Below are 26513 nucleotides of genomic sequence, written 5' to 3'. Positions count from 1 at the left end.
TCCACAATGTGGAGAAGGAGTCCTAATGCACACTGGTGATTTTGGAGGGTAGCAGAAGTCACTCTGATTGTTGATGCTCTGTTGAGTTAATATCTGATTAGAAATCCATCCAGAAATAGACTATCCAATTGATTTTTAACAAAAATTATTTTGGGTGTACTAACCAAGTCTACCAGTTTCATGGCATTGTGAAAGAAATTGTGAAAAATCACTGGCACTGTCTGTGACTTTAATTCAAGGGAATTTCCTTGATGCACTTTGTGTTGTCAGCTTTATTGCTTATCATTTAAATCTCACCCATAGGAATTACTAAATACATATTGTAAAATTTAGTTAACAAAGCAATGTGCCCGATTCTAACCCTTCATTTTTAACAAGATATGCTATTTGTCTCCTTAATTATATCCTTGTTGTTTTTATTGTACAATTTAATAAGACCAAATAGATAATTATCTGTAACATCATAAAATATTTAGAAATCCGTGTGCAAACTGTTAACTGCAATTTTTCAATTGTAGAGGCCATTTAACAAGAGTTAAAGAGCCACTGCTTTTTCACCAGCTGAGGGCTGTACTAATGGTGCCTGGTGTCCAATCTTTCCGTGACTAATGTTGTGACAGAGTGAAGCTTACAAAATAGAAACCATAGGCGCATGTTCAGTTCCGTATAAAACAGTTACTTTGTTAAAAAAAATGAAAGGTCATAATTGTTAGCAAAAGCACAATGGAAATTAAACCCTTCAGAAATTTTAAGGAAAATATATTCAAGACTGTAAAGAAACTAGTTTAAAAACAAATCACAGTCTTGTTCAAAGAGCTATTTAGCTGAGAAATACTATTGTCTCTCCACAAACCCTTCTGATTGCTTTATATTTTGTCTCCTGCAAAGGTCTTTACTGGATATACAAACAAACAATATATTACCATGTGGTCCAATTCCACTGAATTTCTTCCCTCCTCCTAATATCTTAAATTTTAATTCAGGTCATCTGACTTTTTTTGAATGACAAGTGGTATTTCAAACTTGAAAATTACCAATAAATTTTGGTTTCTTCTTCAAAGAGAAACTGAACATCTCCTCAAACAACTTATGGTTCCTATTGTATCCTGTTCACTTCGTGAAAATGATTTATTTTCTGTGTTTATACAAATCTGAACATGATGAGGAAGCGTATGGGAGGGAGATCAGTCGTTGAATGGTGTAACAACAACCTTGCACTCAACATTAGCAACATTAGGAGATGATTGTAGATTTCAGGAGGAAGTCAGGGGAACATGACCTAGTCTTCATTGAGGATCAAGAACATCAAATTCCTGGGTGTCAGCATCATCGAGGATGTGTCCTGAAGCCTCCACATTGATGCAATCACAAAGAAGGCTCACCAGCAGCTATACTTTGTGAGGTATCTGAGGAAATTTGATAAGTGACTGAAAGCTCTCAAAAACATCTACATGTGAACTGTGGAGAGCATTCTGGCTGATTACATCAGTGGTGGGTATGGAGGCGCCAACTGTCAGGACAAGAATAAACTCCAGAGGGTTGTTAACTCAGTCTGTGACATCACAGGCACCAGACTTCACTCCATCGAGAACATCCACATGAGGCGGTGTCTTAAAAAAGCAGCCTCTATCCTCAAAGACTCCCAACATTAAAGCCATAACCGCTTCACTTTGCTACCATTGGGAAAAAGGTACAGGAGCCAAAAGATGAGCACTCAATGGAACAAGGACAGCTTCTTCCCTGCTCCCATCAAATTCTTGAATAATCAATGAATCAAAGACACCGTCTTACTTTTCATGTACTATTTAAAATTTTATTTATAGCAATGTTGGAAGATGGTTATAACATGAATGCACACGAATTTTATGACTTGTTCATCACAATAAATTCTGATTCTGAATTGGATTTTCGACCGAAAAAAAAAGTTATATTTTATCTGTCATAGTTTGTGCGAGTCTGCAGCACCTGAGGAATTTTGGAAGTCTGCAACTGTTATTCCAGCCAGTGTTGTCCAATTCTCTAAATGGGAGCAAGTGAGTTAGCTTCAGGAAAGCCAAATAAATAGACTATGGCAGAAATGATAAACAACAGCCTCTCATCATGTGGGGCCAAGCTAGAACTGCAAGTATCCAACCATTTTAATTCCCTAAACATTCCTACAAAGACACCTCTGTCCTTTCTTTCTTCATCCATTGCCAGGTGGAGGCCAAACATAAACTCGAAGAACAACAGATCATATTCCTCATGGACAGCCTTAAACCCAACAGCATAAACATCATTTTTACCAATTTTAGGTATCCCTCCACATCTCTCTCTGGTTCCAACTCTCCCTTACCTGCTCCCATTCTTAGTTTTCTCACCTCTAGACATTTCTCCACCTCTCCCACCTTCTATCCAACACCCTCACATCTCCTAGCCCCACCCTAGTTTCTTACCCTCTCCACCATTCCTCACCTTGAAATACTTGATATCACTCCTTCCTAATTTAGTCTTGATAAAGGATAATGACACATAACACTGACTGACCATTTCTACTCATGGATACTTCCTGACCTGCTGATTCCCTCCAGCTTTTGATTGTTCATTCAAGATACTAGCATCAACAGTTCTTGTCTCTCTCTGTTGGACTATATTCCAGCCTGGATAGTGGTCCAGATCTGCCACAACTTTTTATTAGTGCCTAATTTAAAAAAATAGAAGATTAATCATTCACGAATTTCTATTTACTTTCACAGACTGTTTCCCAAAATGCTTGCCTACTTTTTGAGAATATTCAAGGACTTGAATTAAAAAAGTTTGAATTAGAAACATTTGATGTCTCTTAACAAAACATGATTTGGTCATGTCGAATGCAAGAAAGATTTAATCAGTACGATCAAACCATATACTGATTCGATATACATTTAATATAGATAATTTGTGTATGCTTTACTCTACTCCTTTACTCCATCCATAATAAAGCTCAGAGAAAGTGCAGATGGCTAGATACTAACTTGCATCGTGTCAGTCACCGTTCCCTCTCATGCTTTCTGACGTACAATGGTTTCAGGGTCAAAAAATGTCTCAAAATAGTAAAATTATTCAATCTTACATTTAAATTTTCATACGGTCTTGCTATTCCTCCTCTGTACAAAGGGCTTTCCATACCCTATTACCTGGTGTGCTCTCTGTCCATTCCAGTTTGAACTCCGATATAAATGCTGATTTTCTTAATTCCTTCATTGGTAGTCACTGTAACTTTACTGTTGAATCACTAAGCTGTAAAATATCCCGGCTAACACATTCAACCTTTCTCTAAGATTTGACCAAGCTGCCAGTAACCTGTCTGGATTTAACTTTAATTTTTAATTTAGATAAAAACAGTAACAGAGCATTTCAGCCCACAAACCCATTTCACCTAATTACATCCAATTAACCTAACACCCTTGGTATGATTCAAACGGTGGAAAGAAACCAGACCCTCTGGAGGAAACCCACGCAGACATGGGGAGAACGTACAAACTCCTTACAGACTGTGTGGGATTCGAACCCCAGTCCCGATCGCTTGCACTACCGTGCCACCCCTCGTATCCCATTATTGGAGGTTACTGGGAGAAGAAACTCATTCTCAGTGGGTGGGGGTTAAATGCTTAACTAAAATCCATTTTCCCTTCCAAGTAGATTCCATTCCATTTAAATCTATGGAGGTGGATTTTGGAACCTGAGTTCAACATGTGGACACTGCTATATTGCAATGAGCAAAGGATACATTTTTATCCCATTATGTATTGTTGCCTTGTTTCAAATTTTATTAATAACATTCCTGTTAAGCATCCTGAGAGGTTTTACTATGTAATAGATAGCATACAAATGAAGTGAGCTTTTCACATGGTGGGTTTTTCTAAAGCAATGGAAACATATGAATAATTTCATATCTTGTATTTCTGTTTATGGCTGTTTGGGTGCTGGCAACACTTTGTTCTGTGGTTAAGAATCATCTGCCTAGCCAGGAACTCAAAAACAATATTACTGGATAATTACTTCAGCTACTGAGTCAGTATCAGCCAAAAGTCACTGCTCTGAATTTGAGCAGTTTATGCTAATGTTAACAAGAGAGAAATGCTTGCAGGGGAATCAAAGGAAAGGAAAGCAATTCACTGCAGCAAACCACAATGCAAGTGTATCACAAGATGGAAATATGTTGAGCTACAGTCTCTCAGTTTCCTCTTACTGAGTTTCCAGCATCTGGCAAGAAAAAATAAGACAGATTAAAGTTCAAAAGAGAAAAAGGTGAACTCTGTGCACAAAGGAATTCAAAATTAGAAATCCAGTTGTTTTCATGAACTCCTAGCCAATATTAGTTTGCAATTACTGAGATGGAGCCACTAAAGTCTGGAATAAGAAGCTGGATACAAGATCACAAAGTTACAACCATCAGGCAGCATAAATTTGTCTACTTATGTATTTGCATTTTTAAATTTTGTATTTGTTAAAATTTTTTAAGTTAAATATTTTTTAAAAATCGCAGAGTTGGACAAAGTGTGACCCAGTTCCCTCATGATGAATTTACAACTAAAATGCTTCCAATTTACTCATTTACCTCAGACACAAAAGTGATGCAGGAACTCAGCAGCTCATGCAGCATCCATGGAAAGCAGATGGCAGTCGATCTTTTGGGCCTGAGCCCCCTTCTACCCGAAGAAGGGCTCAGGTGAAAAACATCGACAGCCTACCATTTCCATGGATGCTGTGGGGGCTGCTGAGTTCATCAGCAGTTTTGTGTATTAAGCTCCCCAGAATTTGCAGACTTCATGAGCTGGTTAAATAGGACTCAACGAATTATCAAGGACCCTTTCCATTCATCACACAGTATCTCTGACCTATTATCACCAGGAATGAGGGTACCATCGTGTCAAAATCAGGACTGCCAGGATGGGAAATAGATTGATGAACAGTATCCTGTAACTGAGTAAATTTTGACAAAATATTTATTGATATGTATTTTCTATTATGTCTGTGCATAAGTGTGAATGTAAATGCGCTGCGTATTGGGCGTGCATGTGCATGCATCAAAGTCCAGAGAAATACTGTTTTGTCTGGTTGTGTATATGGAGCCCAAGTCATTAGAGCAGAACTAGGCTATTCAGCCCACTGTGTTTGCCCCACCAGATGCTACAGAACAGATAATAATGAACTTGTTTATCTATTTGTTGTTTCAGATGTCAACGTTTTGACTGATATTCTTTAAATTTCATCTCATATTGCCGACTTCCATTCAAACTCTGAGGCGGCAGTGCTTCCAGTATGTACCTCTTTGCCTTCAATTTTAGCCAAGTAATTCTTATAGCTCTAACTTTAATTACATTCAATTTGTGTATTTTAAATGAAATAATACTAACATTTGAGAAGTGTCATTCTTTCCTATAAACTAATGAACCATCACTGATTTCTTAAAAAAAAGCAAATCATTTAGTATTTCTTGGTACCTAACTAACATATGAATAGCAGGAGTTGGCCCTGCTCTGCCATTCAATAAGATCTTGCCTGAGTTAGCCATGAACTCAGCTCCACTTAATCGCTTTTTCCCCCATGATGTTTAATTCCCCTGAATGTAAAAAATGAGTCTTAAGCATACTTAATTAGGCCGCCTCTTCTGCTTCCTTTGGCAGAGAATTCCACAAATTCTCAACTCCCTGGGAGAAGCAGTGCTCATTTGTCTTAATTGCCAAGAAAATAAATTTTGAACACAAGCCATGTGATAGTGTGTGCAACTTCCACTTCATGTCTTCAATCAAGAGTCATTTGTGTTGTGCATTTCATTACCTGTGTTCTCGTCAGATTGATTGAAGCCACAGATCTGGCAAATAGATCGGACCCACTTGTTCATATCTTCCTCCGTCTCTGCTACCAGATAAAAAGTACGATCAATTGTTTTGATGTCGAACACAAAGCTGTCTTGAAACTCTTTCTTTTTGAATGTTAGTCCTGAATCGACTTGCTCACAGGAATGAAGGTCTATTACACGGATTGGCTTTTTGGAATGGTCATTTTTGTAGTACTCCAGAACGTCAGCATCACCACTCATCCGTCCACTGCGTAGAATGAACCAACGTTTCTTCCAGGTCTAAGAAATGAAAGATACGGGAAAAGTTCAGAAACAATACAACCTCGGACTGTTTAATATGCTTTTCCATCTTCACCTTCTTGAATCTGTATGCAGTTTTAAACATTCAAAACTATTTTCCATTTTTGTTAAAAAAAAATGTAGTAGCTAATTTAACAAAATTGTTTAAATCTGTTTAAATGACAAGCAAACACCACATGCGCGCACAAGAATTAACAAAAAGGAAAAGAGAGAATAAACATAATGGATAAAGAGTTGCACAGTTTTATTTGCAAGGGCTGTCAGCCTCAACTTTAGAAAAGCCAAGTGCAGATTTCTCACCCAAAGAATATATTTTATGCTTGCATAACAAAAAACTCCTTTGATCTTGTATTTTTAACAACAAATGTCATTCTCCAGGAACTAGTGCCTCACCTCCTCCTTCACAACCATTCGGGGTCACAAACAGTCCTTCCAACACCACTTCTGAATTTATGGGAGTCATCTACTACATCCAGTGCTCCCTACAATTGGAGAGACTGGACATAGACTGTCCACACAGTTTTGAAAGTATCTAGCTGATCTTTACTGCAGCTTTGACTCATTACATCATGTTTCACCTGCATTGCAGGTGGACAGGAATGTAAAGAAATTTTTTTAAGCATCTCAGCCCTTATTAATTAAAGTATTGAGTATAGGAGTTGGGATGTTTCGTTGAAGTTAAGACATTGGTGAGGCCAAATTTGGAATATTGTGTGCAGTCTGGTCACCTCACGACAGGAACAATATCAATATGATTGAAAGAGTGCAGGGAAGATTTATTAGGATGTTGCCGGGACTTCAGGAGTTGAGTTATAGGGAAAGATTAAACAGATTAGGACTTTATTCCTTGGAGCGAAGAAGATAGAGGTTGACAAGATTATGAGAGGTATAGACAGAGTGGATGTGAGTAGGGTTTTTCCACTTAGATTGGGGAGGTAAATACGAGAGGTCATAGTTTTAAGCTGAAAAGGGAAAGGTTTAGGAGGAACATTAGGGGAAAGTTCTTCACTCAGAGTGGTGGGAGTGTGAAATGGGCTACCATCTGATGAGGTGAATGAGGGCTCAATATTGAGTTTTAAGAAGAGATAGGATAGATACATGGATGGTAGAGGTCTGGAGGGTTATGGAGTGGAAGCAGGTCAGTGGGACTAGCGAAATAGTGGTCGGCATAGACTAGAAGGGCCAAATAGTTTGTTTACCATGCTCTAGCATTCTATGGAAGCTTCAGGAGTGTTTCCAACTTTAGATAGATTGAGAGATCCCTGTTTTTCATGCGAATAGAGCAAGAGATGCCATGACACCGGTTCTGCCATTCAATACAAACACAGCTGCTCCCCTCTCTCAATGTCCCATTCCTGTTCTCTGGAATGTTTAAAAATCTATCTCCTAAGCATGTTCAGTGAATTTGACTTCACAGCCTTCTGAGGTGGAGAGAATTCCATTGTTCACCACCTTCATATGAAGAACTTCTTCCTCATTTCTATCCTAAATGTCTTGCCCCGTAGCTGGAGACCGTGACCCCTGTGCTTCCAGATGCCCCCTCCAGGTGAAGTATCCTCACTGTAACTAGCCTGTCATAAGACATAGCACACTAAAATACATTAGAATAAAGAAGTTGTGAAAGACACATTTGGTCTGTGCTAATATTTTGTCTGATTGATTCATTTTATATCTTAAACTATTTGCTATGGCAAAGCAAGCCTGCTTTAACAAATCTTTCCAATCTTCCTCAAGAAAACATAGCAAAAATGTGCCAGTGATCCTGGTTCAATGCTGATCTTTGTTTCCATCTGTGCAGAGTTTGAACAGTTTCCCTATGAAAGCATGGTTTTCTTCCAGGTGCTCTAGTTTCAGGGCTCCTTTACTGTTAGGTACAGAATTTACACAAAATTACTTGCTGAGTTTTTCACTTTTGTGCATTGCATGACAATCTTGGTGTCTGCAGACCTTCCCGTTTGTCACAATATTTGTTTTCCTTTGTGTGCTTTTACAGGCCAAACAAAGTGGCATCTCTAGTTCAGTCCTACTATCAAGATGAGAAAGAGAAGGAAAAGAGAGTCCCTTCAGAGACAGTGCCCATGGATCCAGCCGTCTCCTCTCATGCTGCTGTGTCCTTTGCTCCCGTGACATCTCATCCATTTCAGTAGTGAAACAGAGCACGAGGCATCAAATTCACCTTCCTCGCCCCCTGGATATGAACCCCCATATGATTGCAAAGTTGTCAACACCCAAGGCCTTTCAGGAACACTGCTTGCTGGTCACAAAACCCATCTTTCACAAGCTGATCACCATCAATATGTGATCTGGTGAGAGTGCTTCTGCAACTGAGCCTGGCGTTACGTTGCTGCTCTGGTTTCTTACCCTGCAGGATCCTCTCCCAGGCCTCTCTTTCTTGGCAAAGGGGTGTTTCCCCCCTCTGGTACCCTGTGCTGCACTGCTGCTTCCTGGGCACTTGCAATCCTTGTGGTCAGGACTGCCAACCACAAGGGTTGTACAGAGGGAACTTGTACAGAGCTGTCAGGCAGAGGAGCACTGGAAGATCATGTCTCTGCTTCTGTACTCCTCCCCGGGACCACAGCAGAGGCCGTGCTGCTGTGCAGTCTCCATTTTGTTGTGCCAAAGATGTGTAGATAAGTTGATTAGACACTGTAAATTGCCCAAGGCGTGTAGATTAGTGCAAGATTGATTTAATGCTCTTGGTTTTATCAAATTGTTACACGACAGCTTTGAATGAGTTAATTAAAAGGGGTTATGTGTAAAATTATTGTAAATAGGTGGTGTTGTCTCATTGACCTGAGACCCTTCTTTCCATGCTGCCCATCGCTGTGACAAATTTTTCACCTTCTCCACACCTGGTGATCATTTTGGATGGACAATTTCAAGTTATTCATGGTGATTTATCTGGAAAGCAACCATGTACTCCAGCTCTGCTGAACAATGATAGATTTGCCAAGCTAAAGCTTCAGTTAATTTTTTTAAATATATAGATTTATTCCAGTTAGCCAAAATCATAATCTCTCCCGTAAATGGATACCAGCAAGCCGTGTAATTGATCATAATTGATTTTTGACTGCAAAAGATTTTTTCTCTTGAAACTCAGAGAAGAGAGGATGCCAGGTAATGATTCTTATTTCATTTGATTTAATGGTAAAAACTAACTGCTGGAGGAACTTCACAGGTCAGGCAGCATCTGTGGAAGGAAATGGATTGTCGACATTTTTGGTCATGACCCTTCCATTTAGGTTGATTTAATGCTCTTACTTTTAACAATTGCTTTAAATCTCTTAGTACCAAATCCTCTAACCAGAAGTCAATTAGAGACACACAGGTGCACTTAAGTAATTGATTGAATTTGGACCAGTTTACTGAATATAAATTTAAAGTTCTTGCAGCAGCAAATGAATTGTGCCTGGCTATAACTGACTTAGTTATTGCAGAATCAGGAGATTGATGCTGGATATAAAAGCTAACTCAACGCAGTTAAATATGACTATAGTGTGCAATTTATGAGAGTTGCTTAATGGGGTAGGAATAGAGGTTGGGAAGTCAGTTCATCCTGCTTTATTTCTATTTTCTGCAGGTGAACTACTTCTGAGAGATAACATAAAATCTCAGTTTATGCATCTTAAGCTACTCTAATGAAGTTGGCAGGTCAATGCCAGAAATGGGCTAAATGCTACTTAATAACCGGCAGACAGCAGGTCTTCCTTGACATCTCTTTCAAGAAAAGACCCTAGTATTACACGATGCCCAACCCAACAGACATTTGCCACATTAAAAGGCCCAAATTCATGATTCAAGTGACAAATGTAATTAGTTTTTACGAGGAAGCACATGACACAGTCATTGCTTTACTGTGAAGAAAGATGACACCAGCTTAACTTTCACAGCGAGGCAAGGAATCTCTCCAGTCCAATAGAATGCATGTCTCACTCGCAATTAAAATAATAAACCACCGCATTTTTATGACCAATAAAAATTCTGTTTTTCTCACAGGAAAAAGAATCTCAGGGTTGTGTGATGTCGTGTATAAATCTGAAATCTGAAATGAATTATTTTTCACCTGGTATCTGACTACTCAAGTATCATTCAGCTCCATTGTGAACCCTATGGCAGAAGCAACTACAATATTTGAAGCATCCGACATAAGTCCTAATAAGATCAAGATCAAATGTAACATCCTTCACTTATTTTTTTAAATTTAAAAAAAATTTTCACACTATGAACCATATTAACCAAAATACACACAAACATTTCCCTCTTGAATGTACACAGTGTCATTTTCTCCCCTTTCTCCCCCCTCCCACCCCCTCCCTACCCACTAAACGTTCAACATAAACATTACAATAAACCCATTAAACAATGTCCTCACACAATGAAAATAAATAAGAAAATTGTGTCATCTACTTTTACACACTGGGTCAGTTCATTTTGTCTTCTTCTCATTCTATCATTTTAGGGGGTGGAGGTCCGCGGTAGGCCCTCTCTGTTGTGTTCCATGTACGGTTCCAAAATTTGTTCGAATAATGTGACTTTATTTTTTTAAATTATATGTTATTTTTTTCCAATGGAATACATTTATTCATTCCTATGTACCATTGCTGTACTCTCAGGCTCTCTCTGATTTCCAGGTTGACATTATACATTTTTTTGCTATAGCTAAGGCTATCATAATAAATCTTTTTTGTGCTTCGTCCAGTTTGAGGCGTAATTCTTTATTTCTTATATTACTTAGAAGAAAGATCTCTGGATTTTTTGGTATGTTACTTTTTGTGATTTTATTTAATACCTGATTTAGATCTTCCCAAAACTTTTTCACATGCCCAAATTGCATGTACTGCTGTTCCAGTTTCCTTCTTACAGCGAAAACATCTATCTGATACTGTTGGGTCCCATTTATTTAACTTTTGGGGCAATGATATATAGCCTGTGTAACCAATTATATTGTATCACGCGTAACCTCGTGTTTATTGTATTTCTCATAGTTCTGGAGCATAGCTTTTCCCATTTTTCATTTTTTAATCTTTATGTTTAGATCTTGTTCCCACTTTTGTTTGGGTTTTCAGCTTATTTCATCATTCTCTTTCTCTTGCAGCTTGATGTACATGTTTGTTATAAATCTTTTATCATTGTGTCTGTAATCACATATTCAAATCTGCTTCCTTCTGGTAACCTCAGCCTGCTTCCCAATTTGTCCTTTAAGTAGGTTTTCAGTTAGTGGTATGCAAACATTGTACTGTGAGATATTCTATATTTGTAATTCATTTGTTCAAAAGATAATAAATTATTTCTCAAAAAACAATTTTCTATTCTTTTGATCCCTTTTCTCTCCCATTCTCTAAAGGAAAGGTTATCTATTGTGAAAGGGATTAGTTGATTTTGCGTCAATAATACTTTTGGTAGTTGGTAATTTGTTTTTTTCCTTTTTACGTGAATCTTCTTCCAAATGTTGAGCAAATGGTGCAGTACTGGTGAACTTCTATATTGCACCAGTTTTTCATCCCACTTATAAAGTATATGTTCTGGTACCTTCTCCCCTATTTTATCTAGCTCTAATCTGGTCCAATCTGGTTTTTCCCTTGTTTGATAAAATCTGATAGATATCTTAATTGTGTTGCTCTATAATAATTCTTAAAGTTTGGCAGCTGTTAGCCCCCTTGTTTGTACCATTCTGTTAATTTATCTAGCGCTATCCTCGGTTTCCCCTCTTTCCGTAAGAATTTCCTTATTATTTTCTTTAGTTCATTGAAGAATTTCTCTGTTAAGGGAATTGGTAATGATTGAAATAGGTATTGGATCCTTGGGAAGATATTCATTTTAATACAATTTACCCTTCCTATCAGTGTTAGTGGTAAATTTTTCCAATGTTCTAAGTCATCTTGTAATTTCTTCATTAATGGCTGATAATTTAATTTGTATAGATGGCCTAGATTATTATCTAGTCTAATATCTAGGTATTGGATTGCTTGTATTTGCTATTTAAATGGTGATACTTTCTTAAACTTTGTGAAGTCCGCATTATTCATTGGCATCGCTTCACTTTTATTTGCGTTGATCTTGTACCCCGATATTTCTCCATATTCCTTCAATTTCTTATGTAATTCTTTTACTGATAATTCTGGTTCTGTTTAGTATACTATGATGTCATCTGCAAATAGACAGATTTTATATTCCTTCTCTTTTATTTTTATCCCTCTTATTTTATATTCTGTTCTTATCAGTTTTGCCAAGGGTTCTATAGCTAAAACGAACAGTGAGGGAGATAGTGGACATCCCTGCCTAGTTGACCTACTTAATTTAAATTGGTTCGATATATATCCATTTACTGTCACCTTCTCCAATGGTCCCTTATATAATGCTTTAATCCAATTAATATATTTCTCTGGTAGGTTGAACCTCTGTAGTACTTTGATTAAATAAATCCATTCTACCCTGTCAAAGGCTTTCTCTGTGTCTAAAGCAACTGTCATTGTTGGTGTCTTATTTCCTTGTACTGCATGGATTAAGTTAATGAACTTACAGATATTGTCTGTTGTTCGTCTTTTCTTAATAAATCCAGTTTGATCTAGTTTTACTATTTTTGGTACACAGTTGGCCAATCTATTTGCTAATAGTTTTGCTATTATCTTATAATCTGTGTTAAGTAGAAATATTGGTTTATACGATGCTGGTGTTAGTGGATCTTTCCCTGTCTTTGGTATTACTGTAATTTTATTGCTGTTTCACATGAATCTGGCATGTTTTGTGTTTCTTCAATCGGTTCATTACGTCCAGGAGAGGAGGAATTAAATGTTTTATAGAATTCTATTGGGAGTCTGTCCTTTCCAGGCGTTTTATTGTTCGGTAGCTTTTTTAATATATCCTGTATTTTCTCTATTTCAAATGGTTTTATCAATTTGTTTTGCTCCTCTTGCATTTTCAGTAGTTCAATTTTAGCTCGAAACTCATCTATTTTGTCTTCTACATCTTTCATTTATTGTGTCAAATGCAGAACTGGGATAGTTTCTGCATTAAAGGCCTCTGATCCCATTAAAAAGATGTACAAAATCAAATGATGTTCACAACTTGGACATCCCAGTCCCTAGTATGCCCAAGAAAACAATGCCAATCTAAGAGATGATATTTAAAAGCCTAGATAAAAGAGCATCAATTCTGTTTCAAATAGCATCTTTCAGAGAAAGTCAAGTTCTACACAGGTTAGTTTTATGTTATGAAACAGGTATAAAGTTTAGTAACAAATTTATCAATACCCATATCTTCCTTCTGATAGCACTAAATCTCTTCCTCACTTCTATTTAGCCGTAAGGGATTAGAATGACCAAAATGACTTAAACAAGTCCACTTTACGTATTTTACATTTAAACATTAATGGGGGCTTTTAGCCCCCAATTGAACTCTTGTTCGGCACACTTTGTACAGCAAGGCCTTCAATTCATTTCATTTTTGGGATTGGTGTTGTGCTCACCTGCTCCATTAAAGCACTCTTAAAACAAAATCCTTTTATTGTTTTAATTGTACATTTTTTCTCCTCTGTACCTTATCACCGTTACACAACACCCTGTTTTAATTTTGCAATATCTGCCGTGCTTAAATATTGGCCAACTTTCCTGGATAGCAAGCAAACAAAGCTTTCCAATGTATCTCAGTACAAATAATAATAAATAAGCAAATGTCAATTTCTTTCTTTCAGGCCCAATGATTTTACATTGTAACTTCACTCATTTGTTGCCTCAAAATGAAGTCATGTGCATGGATTTCCTTTGACTGATTGCAAGCAAATATATCATGACATGTCTGTACCATTTGAGGTTGAACTGGTTTCCTCTCATTATCTGGATAAATTCCAGTTGTCCATCTTTGAATTTCATGGGATTCCATGCTCAAATTCTCATGAGGTGTCATGTTCCTAACACTACGATTTACAGGGGCTTGTCGACAGACAGGAAGTTCCACAGCAATTTATTAATAGCATGCACACAAAAAATAAATAGGCAGACTTGATGGGATTTCAGATCAAAGTATTTTCTTGGCTATACATATGACTATTGATAATCCTAAGGCTGTTATAAAGTAATTTGTCGAGAACGGGAGAGAGAGCGTTGACTTTTTCCATTTTGCAGGTCATAATGATGCATTTAATGTAATGCACAGTAAAATATACATTGAAGGTCCTTTGAAATACAAATTTGGAAGAAAAATCACAAAACTATCTGCTCTCTTCACATTGTAAACTGGTGTAAACTGGTGTTTCTGCATTAAAAAAAATCCTCACGGCAAGCATTCTTTATTGTATTGCATTTTTGTACTGATTGATTGAATGTCACTTAAGATGAGCTCCAAGCAGGTTCATTTGTTTCAACATGAGACCAGTTTGGCTGTGAATCATTTCTATGTTGAATTCTGAGAAAGGCAGTGTTTTTGTTATTAAGTGATCTATACTTTCAAACAAATATTGCAATCACAGTTGCATGCCTGCATCAGCAGCGTGATGTATTCTTGTTTCCTCATATTCAAGGGATCAGAACACTTTGCGTGGATCTCCCAATGGCCAGCCATTTCAATTCTCCATGCCATTCCCTTGCTGACATGTCTGTCCATGGTCTCATGCACTGCCAGACTGAGAGGTCCTTTAATTTGGAGGAACAACACCTCATCTTTTGACTGGACACCCTCCAACCAAATGGTATTAATATCGACTTCTCTGTCTTTCGTTAAATCCACTGCCCCCCACTTCCCTGTCACCTCTCCATGCCTGTCTCCTTTCACACAGGCTCTTATCACATCCAATTAACACCTTTTGTTGGTGTGGATTCCCCCCCCCCCCCCCCCCATTGTTTGAATTCTGAGAATTTCTGATATATCCTGCTTCAGCCTTTTCTGATTTTTCCTTGAAGGAGGGTTTAGGCCCAAAACGTCGGCTGTCACCTGAGTTCTTCCAGCATTTCAGTGTGTTTAGAACATTTTGCCGGTTGGCAACTGCTAGGACTTTCATGGTTCATTTCTTTGGCTTGGCTTCGCGGACGAAGATTTATGGAGGGGGTAAAAAGTCCACGTCAGCTGCAGACTCGTTTGTGGCTGACATGTCCGATGCGGGACAGGCAGACACGATTGCAGCGGTTGCAGGGGAAAATTGGTTGGTTGGGGATGGGTGTTGGGTTTTTCCTCTTTTGCCTTTTGTCAGTGAGGTAGGCTCTGCGGTCTTCTTCAAAGGAGGTTGCTGCCCGCCAAACTGTGAGGCGCCAAGATGCACGGTTTGAGGCGATATCAGCCCACTGGCGGTGGTCAATGTGGCAGGCACCAAGAGATTTCTTTAGGCAGTCCTTGTACCTTTTCTTTGGTGCACCTCTGTCACGGTGGCCAGTGGAGAGCTCGCCATATAACACGATCTTGGGAAGGCGATGGTCCTCCATTCTGGAGATGTGACCCATCCAGCGCAGCTGGATCTTCTGCAGCGTGGACTCGATGCTGTCGACCTCTGCCATCTCGAGTACTTCGACGTTAGGGATGTAAGCGCTCCAATGGATGTTGAGGATGGAGCGGAGACAACGCTGGTGGAAGCGTTCTAGGAGCCGTAGGTGGTGCCGGTAGAGGACCCATGATTCGGAGCCGAACAGGAGTGTGGGTATGACAACGGCTCTGTATACGCTTATCTTTGTGAGGTTTTTCAGTTGGTTGTTTTTCCAGACTCTTTTGTGTAGTCTTCCAAAGGCGCTATTTGCCTTGGCGAGTCTGTTGTCTATCTCATTGTCGATCCTTGCATCTGATGAAATGGTGCAGCCGAGATAGGTAAACTGGTTGACCGTTTTGAGTTTTGTGTGCCCGATGGAGATGTGGGGGGGCTGGTAATCATGGTGGGGAGCTGGCTGATGGAGGACCTCAGTTTTCTTCAGGCTGACTTCCAGGCCAAACATTTTGGCAGTTTCCGCAAAGCAGGACGTCAAGCGCTGAAGAGCTGGCTCTGAATGGGCAACTAAAGCGGCATCGTCTGCAAAGAGTAGTTCACAGACAAGTTTCTCTTGTGTCTTGGTGTGAGCTTGCAGGCGCCTCAGATTGAAGAGACTGCCATCCGTGCGGTACCGGATGTAAACAGCGTCTTCATTGTTGGGGTCATTCATGGCTTGGTTCAGCATCATGCTGAAGAAGATTGAAAAAAGGGTTGGTGCCAGAACACAGCCTTGCTTCACGCCACTGTTAATGGAGAAGGGTTCAGAGAGCTCATTGCTGTATCTGACCCGACCTTGTTGGTTTTCGTGCAGTTGGATAATCATGTTAGGAACTTTGGGGGACATCCGATGCGCTCTAGTATTTGCCAAAGCCCTTTCCTGCTCACGGTGTCGAAGGCTTTGGTGAGGTCAACAAAGGTGATGTAGAGTCCTTTGTTTTGTTCTCTGCATTTTTCTTGGAGCTGTCTGAGGGCAAAGACCATGTCAGTAGTTCCTCTGTTTGCGCGAAAGCCGCACTGTGATTCTGGGAGAATATTCTCGGCGACACTAGGTATTATTCTATTTAGTAGAATCCTAGCGAAGATTTTGCCTGCAATGGAGAGCAACGTGATTCCCCTGTAGTTTGAGCAGTCTGATTTCTCGCCTTTGTTTTTGTACAGGGTGATGATGGTGGCATCACGAAGATCCTGAGGCAGTTTACCTTGGTCCCAACAAAGCTTGAAAAACTCATGCAGTTTGGCATGCAGAATTTTGCCGCCAGCCTTCCAGACTTCTGGGGGGATTCCATCCATACCTGCTGCTTTGCCACTTTTCAGTTGTTCGATTGCCTTATATGTCTCATCCAGGGTGGGAACCTCATCCAGCTCTAGCCTTAGGGGCTGTTGAGGGAGCTGGAGCAGGGCGGAATCTTGGACTGAGCGGTTGGCACTGAAAAGAGATTGGAAGTGTTCTGACCATCGGTTGAGGATGGAGATCTTGTCGCTGAGGAGGACTTTGCCGTCTGAGCTGCGCAGCGGGCTTTGGACTTGGGGTGAGGGGCCGTATACAGCCTTTAGAGCCTCGTAGAAACCCCTGAAGTCGCCAATGTCCGCGCTGAGCTAGGTTCGTTTGGCGAGGCTAGTCCACCACTCATTTTGGATTTCCCGGAGTTTGCGCTGAAGATGGCTGCATGCGGCCCCGGCCTCGGTCGAGTGGGGCAGGGGGAGGCCCCGATCCGGGCAGGGAGTGGGAGGCGGCGGCCCCAGTCCAGGCACAGGGTGAGCTGCGGCGGCCTCGGCCCCGGTCCGGGCAGTATGGACCGACCTAGGAGGGGAGGCAGGCCCCTCCAGCCCGGGTAAGAAACCTGCATAGGAGAAGGCCACTCCGATATAAAACCTACGACCCAAGGACCTCGCTGCCACGTCCCAGCTTGCTTGGCCACGGCACACGAACCATGGGTGTAAAGGGTGGGGCCAGTACTGCGCGCACTGCACTCCACCTAAAAGCTCCTTTGCGCAGGCCCGAGGACAGGTCCACGTCCTCCCCCTCCACGTCCTCCCCCTCCACGTCCTCCCCCTCCACGTCCTCCCCCTCCACGTCCTCCCCCTCCACGTCCTCCCCCTCCACGTCCTCCCCCTCCACATCCTCTCCCTCCACGCCTTCCCCCTCAAAAGATGCTCACAAACTCAAGCTAGCATGCTGGAACATCAGAACCATGCTAGACAAGGCTGACAGCCACCGACCTGAACGTCGGTCTGCCCTCATTGCACATGAACTCCTCAGACTTGACATCGACATAGCCGCTCTCAGTGAAGTCCGCCTGGCAGATGTAGGCAGCCTCCAAGAACGCGGCGCGGGCTATACACTCTACTGGTCTGGCAAGCCTTCGGATGAACGACGCCTATCTGGTGTAGGCTTCATGGTCAAGAGCTTCATTGCCTCCAAACTCGAAAACCTTCCGACAGGCCTCTCGGACCGAATCATGTCCATGCGACTCCCCCTTCAGAACAAGCGTCACATCACCCTCATCAGTGTCTATGCTCCAACCCTCCAGGCGGAACCAGCAGAAAAGGACAAGTTCTACACCGACCTGCGCAACCTCATCCAACGCACCCCTACAGCCGACAAGGTTGTCATCCTGGGCGACTTCAACGCTCGTGTCGGCAAAGACTCAGAAACCTGGCCAGGAATCCTGGGCAAGCATGGCGTCGGCAAGTGCAACGACAATGGGCGCCTCCTGTTGGAGCTCTGCGCAGAACAGCGGCTTGTCATTACAAACACCCTTTTTCAGCAGAGGGACAGCCTTAAGACCACCTGGATGCATCCCCGATCCAAGCACTGGCACCTCCTGGACTACATCCTGGTGCGAGAAAGACACAAACGAGATGTGCTCCACACCAGGGTCATGCCTAGCGCGGAATGCCACACTGACCACCGGCTGGTTCGCTGCAAGCTCAACCTTCACTTCAAACCAAAGCCCAGGAACAATAAAGCCCCCAGAAAGAGGTTCAATGTTGGAAACCTGCAGTCAGACGAAGCGAGAGGAAACTTCCAGGCAAACCTCAAAGCAAAGCTCGACGATGCAACCCGCCTCACGGACCCGTCCCCTGAAACCCTCTGGGATCAGTTGAAGACTACCATACTGCAATCCACTGAAGAGGTACTGGGCTTCTCCTCCAGGAAAAACAAGGACTGGTTTGACGAAAACAGCCAGGAAATCCAGGAGCTGCTGGCAAAGAAGCGAGCTGCCCACCAGGCTCACCTTACAAAGCCGTCCTGTCCAGAGAAGAAACAAGCCTCATGGTTCATACAGAATGGATAAAATATGCCTGGGATTGTGGAATTTGCTCCATTGGTTCAAGTACTTCTTCAATTTCAAGTTATTTCAAGTGAATAAAAACAGTTAGAAAGACTTTCTACCTACTCAGTCTTTTCTGGACAATAAACTAAAAAGAAAACAACTGCCATAAATACGTCATTTTGTAATCAGGATCAGAACACTTTATTAAAGAAATTTTCACAAGAGGAAGCAATTATTCTGTGCAGGAAGAGCAAACATCCACATTACGTTGATCTCACCGTCAATACGCAAATGTGAAGAGAACCTAGAGATAATAACGTCAGAGGGAAATCCACTTCTACTTAGGCCATAAATAGGACAGCCAGTGAGATTTGTGGAAAGCATACAGATTCAAGTACTCATACCTGCACAAATACAAACACAGGGCACAATAAACTATTTCAAAAGCCATATTTGTGTGTCGCTGTTAAGATGTAGAGCCGTCATCATGGCAAATCAACAAAAGATAATGACATCATATTTGCTTGCTTCACTCAGCCCAAATATTTTCAGTGTTCAGAAGGGAAAACATGTTAGAATTTAGAATAGTTGAGGTAACAAGCACAAATCCAAATAAAGGGAAGCTAGAATGGTAAGCAAGAGACAAAGTCATGGATGCACATACAAAAAGGACCAGGTTAAGGAGGATGGGAAGCTGGTATGGAATAGGAAAAGTACCACAGATCAGCAGAGACATTAACATGTCCTATTTCTGTTCCATAAATTCTAACTGCGATTCAATCTTAGGACACTGTTACTGACCCTCATTATTTTTCGGGCTAATTTCTTTTCGATACATTCTCCTACCATGGTATTCTTATTCAACTGTTCTTAGACAACACTTTGGCAGGTTTCTACCACTTATTAGTAATACTGAAGAACACAGTTTTTGATTTTCCACCTGTTCAGATAGTGAAGCCCTCAGTGGACATAGATGAAATTACTCATAGCCCGCCCAGGTTTTTGCACCTGTACATTCCTCTCCTCGAGTTACCGACAGTTGAAGCATCAACATGTCACTGAAGCTTATTTATATTCTGCTTTGTTTCATGGAAAATAAGAATTTAGCAACAAACATCAAATAGAGCTTTAGAAAGAAACCTGCAATTACAGGTCCAAGAAGTTAACAGTCAAATAAAATGATATAAATGGAATAATGAATCACCCAAACAACAAAATTTCAATCCTTATATTAGAAATGAATTAAGATGTGAAAAATCACACCTAATAGAATGGTGGCTGTTATACTAATTACCTCAATGATGGAGCAAAGAACACAAAGCTTTTTAACACAGCAGTCAAATAAGATAGTTATTCTATGATCCACAAAATACGATTCCATTCTGGAATGATAGGCCTCTCCTGAGCACTAAACCTACTATGACCATAAAATAAGCAAAATTATCAAGAAGCCAACATGCCCCCAACATATCCTTACAACCTCCAATGAACAGAGTCCAGTCCCCAACTCCCAGAGATGGTGTTCATTAATAAATTTAGCTTGTTGGTGGTAAGTCCTCTGACAATAATCAGGCCGCCTGATCTCTGTACCTGCTCACTTAACTCCAGGCCATGCGATCATTGTCGCCTCTCCCACCCCCTCCCCACATAGCTGTCCCTTTTCACCTGATGCAGGAAATGAGCTGACCACAGGTAAACTCCATAATGTTTTTGTAATTTAGACCTACAGCACAGTAATTGGCACTTCCAGCACACAAGGCTGTGCTACCCAAATAGCCCAATTAACACACAACCTCTGTACATTTTGAAGGGTGGGAAGAAACTGAAGTCTTTCTTCTTTGGCTTGGCTTCGCGGACGAAGATTTATGGAGGGGGTAAAAAGTCCACGTCAGCTGCAGGCTCGTTTGTGGCTGACCAGTCCGATGCGGGACAGGCAGACACGATTGCAGCGGTTGCAAGGGAAAATTGGTTGGTTGGGGTTGGGTTTTTCCTCCTTTGCCTTTTGTCAGTGAGGTGGGCTCTGCGGTCTTCTTCAAAGGAGGCTGCTGCCCGCCAAACTGTGAGGCGCCAAGATGCACGGTTTGAGGCGTTATCAGCCCACTGGCGGTGGTCAATGTGGCAGGCACCAAGAGATTTCTTTAGGCAGTCCTTGTACCTTTTCTTTGGTGCACCTCTGTCACGGTGGCCAGTGGAGAGCTCGCCATATAATACGATCTTGGGAAGGCGATGGTCCTCCATTCTGGAGACGTGACCCATCCAGCGCAGCTGGATCCCAAAGGGAAACCCACACAGTCATGGGGAGAACGTGCAAACTCCTTACAGGCAGTGCCAGATTCAAACCCAGTCACTGGTCCTGGAATAGTGTTGTGTAAACTGCTACGCCAACCGTGCTGTTCATATGGGGTTGTCTTCCACTTCTGTAATATTCCTAATGAAATGTAAAATCAGCTCAAGGTTAGAAATGAATAACTTGTCTCTACTTTTGCAGAGATAGTTCAAAAGCCCAAATGGTCCACTCCTTTTCTAATGGCTAACGTAAGTGTTACGCCTCACCAGCAGCAACTGAGAGACGCAGAAACAGATGAGATAAGTTGAACTCAAAATGTATCAACATTGTCAAATAATAGAATTAACTCAATAAACAAGACCCAAATATTAACCTTTATGGCAGCTATCTTACCTACAAACAACAGATATTTATAACATGCATGTGGAAAAAATCCAGACCATTACAGTCCAAGCCTAAAATGCCCCAAAAGAAAACCTCAAGTCTGTTCTGTCAAGTCCGACAGTCAAAAAGGAACAGCTCACAGAGTCTGGTCTCCAGAATTGGAATTCTTAGTTTAGTGGCACACTGGTCTTTTAGTTGGACGTGGATACAGATGTTCGTGATCACTGTAGAGTTATGACTTTCTTGAGTTTCAAATGTGGCAACGACCACCTTTAATTTCTTCACACAGGAATTTTCACCCAGTGACCTCCTAGTCACTACATGAGGTTCACACCTCCAAAGCCTACGTTAGGGTTAACAAGTGACCTTCTGTCACACAAGTCTTTCCCTCTAAACACTTGGTTAGTCAAGTGACTCCTGTCACACAAAGTCCTCCTCTTGGAAGGGGACTTGGGAAACCCAGGTCAGACACACACACACACTCTGGGTATCAAAGTGGCACAAACTGCTGTCAGGACAACAGTGCTGGCATCTGCAGACAAAGTAGCTCAATCTTCTTTCACCCACTATAACGACTGGGTGAACACACTGACAGACAGTATGGACAGCAGTGCTAGCACCTGTGAATGAAGCAACTCAGCATCTTGTTTGCTGAAGGTGCCGGGTGAGCATGCATACACAGACCGACCGTCTGACTGACTGTCCTCTGACCAACCGACTAATCTGTTCAAAACTCAGTGACTTGGAGCAGGAGGAAGAGAGCTACTGGCGGGGAGGCCCAATGCCACGAGAGGAAGATGACAAAGGGGAGAGCGGGAGGAGACTTGAAACCCTCCATTGAAGCTTCAGGGAGCTGATGGAAGTGGTGGGGGAGGCCTCCGACTTTTATAAAAGTATCAAGGGATTAATCAGTAGAAATGGGGAAGTAAAGAAGGCCATGAAGGGTCTGTCAGGAAGGGTGACCGTAGTGGAGGAGAGGGTGGAAGATAGTGCGGAGAGCCTAGAAAACGGCAGGGATGTTTGAACAAGAAAGGACATGGGGAAAAATTGGATATATTAGAAAACTTTAACAGGAGAAGCATTAAAATTGTGTGAGTAAAAGAGGGGATAGAGGGGAAAGACCCCATTAAATTTTTCAATGAATGGATCCCAGAAGTATTGGACAAGGATAGGGTTTGGGTGGAGGGGGGGAGGAACCTCCAGATAGAGATATATAGATCTTCTTTCCCAAGCTGGGTCCTGGGCAGAGGGGCCAGTCAATCTTGATAAAAGTCTCAAATTAACAGGATATGGAAAGGATATTGCATGCGGCGGCAGTTGGGGTGGGGGTGAGAAGTGGCCAAGATGAATTTGGAGGTAAAAATGTCCAAATGTGGTGCTTGCAAAGAGATGCAGTTAAAATAATCTATTACACCCTGCGACCTTGAAGGTGTTCCTACCTGGGGACTGGGAAAAATTCTTTGTAGAGGCCAAAGAGGCGATGAGATATGAGAGTACTCTGGTTACCACCTGAGAGGACATCTAGGGGAGACAATAGGATGGATAAGAGTGGTTCTGGCTATAAATATTATAGCACAGATGGTTATACTTTGTTTGTAGGATTTAGTTTTAGAGATGAATTTATGTGGGGAGCTTTGGGGTGACAGAGGAGGTGGCAAGTACTGGATGAGTGTTACAGACATGTTTCTGAATAGCGGTGGAGTTGCTGCCAATTTTTTGATTCATGGGGGTGGTAAGAAGTAAATTAGGGGGGAGGAAGGCAGGAGAGGGAACTATTTGGGGTTTTTTAAAATTGTGTTTTCTTGAATTGTTGGGTGTAGTTTTTAAAGTTTGTTTAAGTTTTGTTTTAAGCATGAACATCTGTGTCAAGAGTTGGTGGAAGACAAAGGGGGTGGAAGATAAGTGTTAAAGGACAAGAAGGAAGGGGGTAAAGATAATGGGAAAACTCTGAGGTTATGGATAAGACAATTAAATTTGTAAGTTTTAATGTTAATGGGATAAACGGATCCATAAAAAGAATCTTGGCACACCTAAAAAAATTGCAAGAAATGTGTTTTTGCAGGAGATCCACCTTACACAGCAAGAGCATGCAAAGCTAAAGAGGGAGTGGGTGAGCCAGGTGGCGACATTCTCCTTCACTTTTGGTGCCAGGAAAGTGATGGGAAAAAATGTTCCAGTGATGGTCCAGGAGGTGGTCGCTGACTCGACTGGGAGATCTGTGCTGATGCACTATCAAATAAACTCGGAACCCTGGACACTTATCAATATATATGCCCAGAATTTTGATGATGAAAAGTTTATACAATATATCATCTTGAGAATAACCAAAGGGTATGACAATATTTTGATTGGAGGGGTATTTAATTTTTGTCTGTATCTGGTCATGGACAAATCAGCAAAGGAGGTAACAAGGGCCAAGGCCTTTATGAAAGAGCTGGATGACTGAAGAAAGCTGAATCTGAGAGAAAGGGACTACTCTTTTTACTCAACATAACACGATTCTTACACTAGAATTGATTTATTTCTGGCATCAGCCCAATTGGAGGGTAGGATAGGGATCCAAGTATATGGGTCGGCTATTGTCAGATCACTCACCCTTGACTTTATCCATTATAATACCAGATAAACAGGCCTTGGTGTATAGATGGCATCTGAACACATTGCTGTTGGGAAACCAGAATTCTGTAGCTTTGTTAAGAGTTCAGATAGAATTGTTCTGTGAGACGAACTGCCCCTCTACTGAGGATAACTTCCTAATATGGGACACATTGAAGGCTTATTTAATGGGCCAGATAATTGAATATACCAAAAGCATTAAAAGGGATACATAAAGCAGATTAATGATTTGGAACAGGATATAGCCAACTGGAAAAGGATTATCAAAGAGTGGACACAGAAGCAAAATACAGGAATTTGGAGAATAAAAAGATCAAGTACAATACGGCTACAAACGTACAAGACAGAAAAGTTGATTTTAAAATCTAAGCAGCAGTACAATGAGTTCGGGGAGAGCACCCATAAAGTCTTGACCTGGCAGATGAGGGTGGAAGAGGCCTCAAGAACAATCAACGCAATTCAAACTGGAGAAGGTAAGATCTCACACAAACCAAAGAAGATAAATTAAACACTCAGAATGTTTTACAAAGAACTATATAAATCTGAGTCGGGGGAGACCCTACCAAAATAGATGCATTCATTAGAATTACCAAATTTGGATTAGGAAGTGAAAGAGGGACTAAATGCCCCTTTCTATAAAGAGGAGATTGCATAGACTCTGACCTCTTTGCAGGCTGGAAAATCATTTGGGGGCGGGGGGGGGGGGGGCGGGGGGAGGATGGTTTCCCTATTGAATTTTACCAAGAGTTCAGAGTTCTACGAAGGTGGTGGATCAGGCGGCGGAGATGCATACACTCTTGAAGTCTTTCTCAACAGCAATTATCACTGAGATTCCCAAAAAAGACAGGGACCCATTGAGTCTTACCTCACATAGGGCCATTTCATTACTGAATGCAGATTACAAAATTATTGTGAAAGTATTGGCCAATAGGTTGGCAGAATATTTGGCAAAATTAATGAATCCAAACCAAGTTGGATTTGTTCAAAAGAGGATAGATTGCTTAATGTAGTACATCTGGCTCAGTTGTGGGTGGATCTGGGAGTGGCAGTAACTCTGGATGCAGAGAAGGCCTTTGACAGATTGGGGTGGGACATTTTGTTCAAGGAGCTGGAGAGATTTGGACTGGGACAAACATTTACTAATTGGGTACAGACACTTTACCAGAAACCCAATCAAAAATTATTAAAAATGGGCAAATGTCTCCAGCATATCCATTGAGTAGGTCAAGTAGAAAGGGCTGTCCATTGTTCCCAGTGCTGTTCATACTGCCACTGAGCCATTGGCAGAAGCCACTTGATGGGATCCAGGCATAAAGAGGTTCAAGGTGGGGCAGGTGGAATACAATACTCTGGGGGCCGTTGATGACCACACTGGAGAATTACGGAAAGGTTTCAGGGTATAAGGTAAATTCGGACAAAAGCGAGATAATGCCTTTGACCAAAGTGGATTATGGACAATACCAACAAGGAAGTCAATTCAAATGGCCACAAGAAAGCATTAAAGATCTGAGGATTAAAGTAGATAGCTTGTACAAACTTAATTATTTCCCTTTGCTCTGGAAGATTGAGGAAGACTTGGTTAGATGGAGGGCACTGCCCCTAGCACTGATGGACAGCATCAACTGTGTTAGAATGAAGGTGATGCCAAGGCTCGAATATCTTTTTCCAATAGTTACCTATTTAATTGCCTCAGGGCTTTTTAAAGCACTGAACGTGTCAGAACGTTTCTGTGGAATAGGAAAGTGGCTAGAGTATTTACGGAAAGGTTGATATGGGATTATAAATTGGAGGGTTTAAAATTACCCGATTTCAAAAAGCATTACTGGGCAGAACAGGCGCGGTTTCTTGCCTCACCTTTGAGGCCCTCCCTCATGGGCACAAATTGGACTACACTCATGAGGTGAAGAGATAAATACAAGTTGGATACTAAATTACACCAAAGAAAATGGATAACCCCATCCTAAAGCATGTACTTCAGACATGGAAAAGAGTAAAGCAGTGGATTGGATGGAAGGTGGGGATAATCCCCCCAAATGCCCTTGACCCAGAATAATTTAATACCCTTTACTCTGGAAAATAAAATCCTGGACACCTGGTGTCAGAAGGGGATCAGGTGGATGGAGGATTGTTATAAATGGGGGCAGCTTATTTCATTTGAGCAGTTGAGGAACAAATACAATTTGTCTATTTGCTTTCTGCAAATAAGATCTTTCTTAAGGGAAAAATTGGGAACATTTATGACCCTACCTAGATGTAGTAATGTGGAGATTCTAATTCAACAGGGGAATATGTGCAAATATATCTCCAAGATGTATGACATATTCCAAAGTGAGGGCCCAAAACCAAGCTTACACAGGTTGAGGGAGAGATGGGAGTCAG

General features: G+C 41.3%; 1 protein-coding gene across 2 annotated transcripts in view; it reads right to left on the bottom strand.

Moving 5' to 3' along the window:
• The window catches only part of gab2 (GRB2-associated binding protein 2), a 289403-nt gene that overhangs the window by 94209 nt on the left and 168681 nt on the right, over window positions 1-26513 (bottom strand). For both annotated transcript variants that reach the window (XM_069890993.1, XM_069890994.1), the window contains exon 2: window positions 5803-6103. In XM_069890993.1, the coding sequence (XP_069747094.1) occupies window positions 5803-6103 (301 nt within the window). The remainder of the gene's footprint in view (window positions 1-5802; window positions 6104-26513) is intronic.

This window comes from Narcine bancroftii, chromosome 7 (genome assembly GCF_036971445.1).
Source record: "Narcine bancroftii isolate sNarBan1 chromosome 7, sNarBan1.hap1, whole genome shotgun sequence".
NCBI lineage: Eukaryota > Metazoa > Chordata > Chondrichthyes > Torpediniformes > Narcinidae > Narcine > Narcine bancroftii.
Note: the sequence above shows the minus strand (reverse complement) of the source record. Positions and strands in the feature narration are given on the sequence as shown.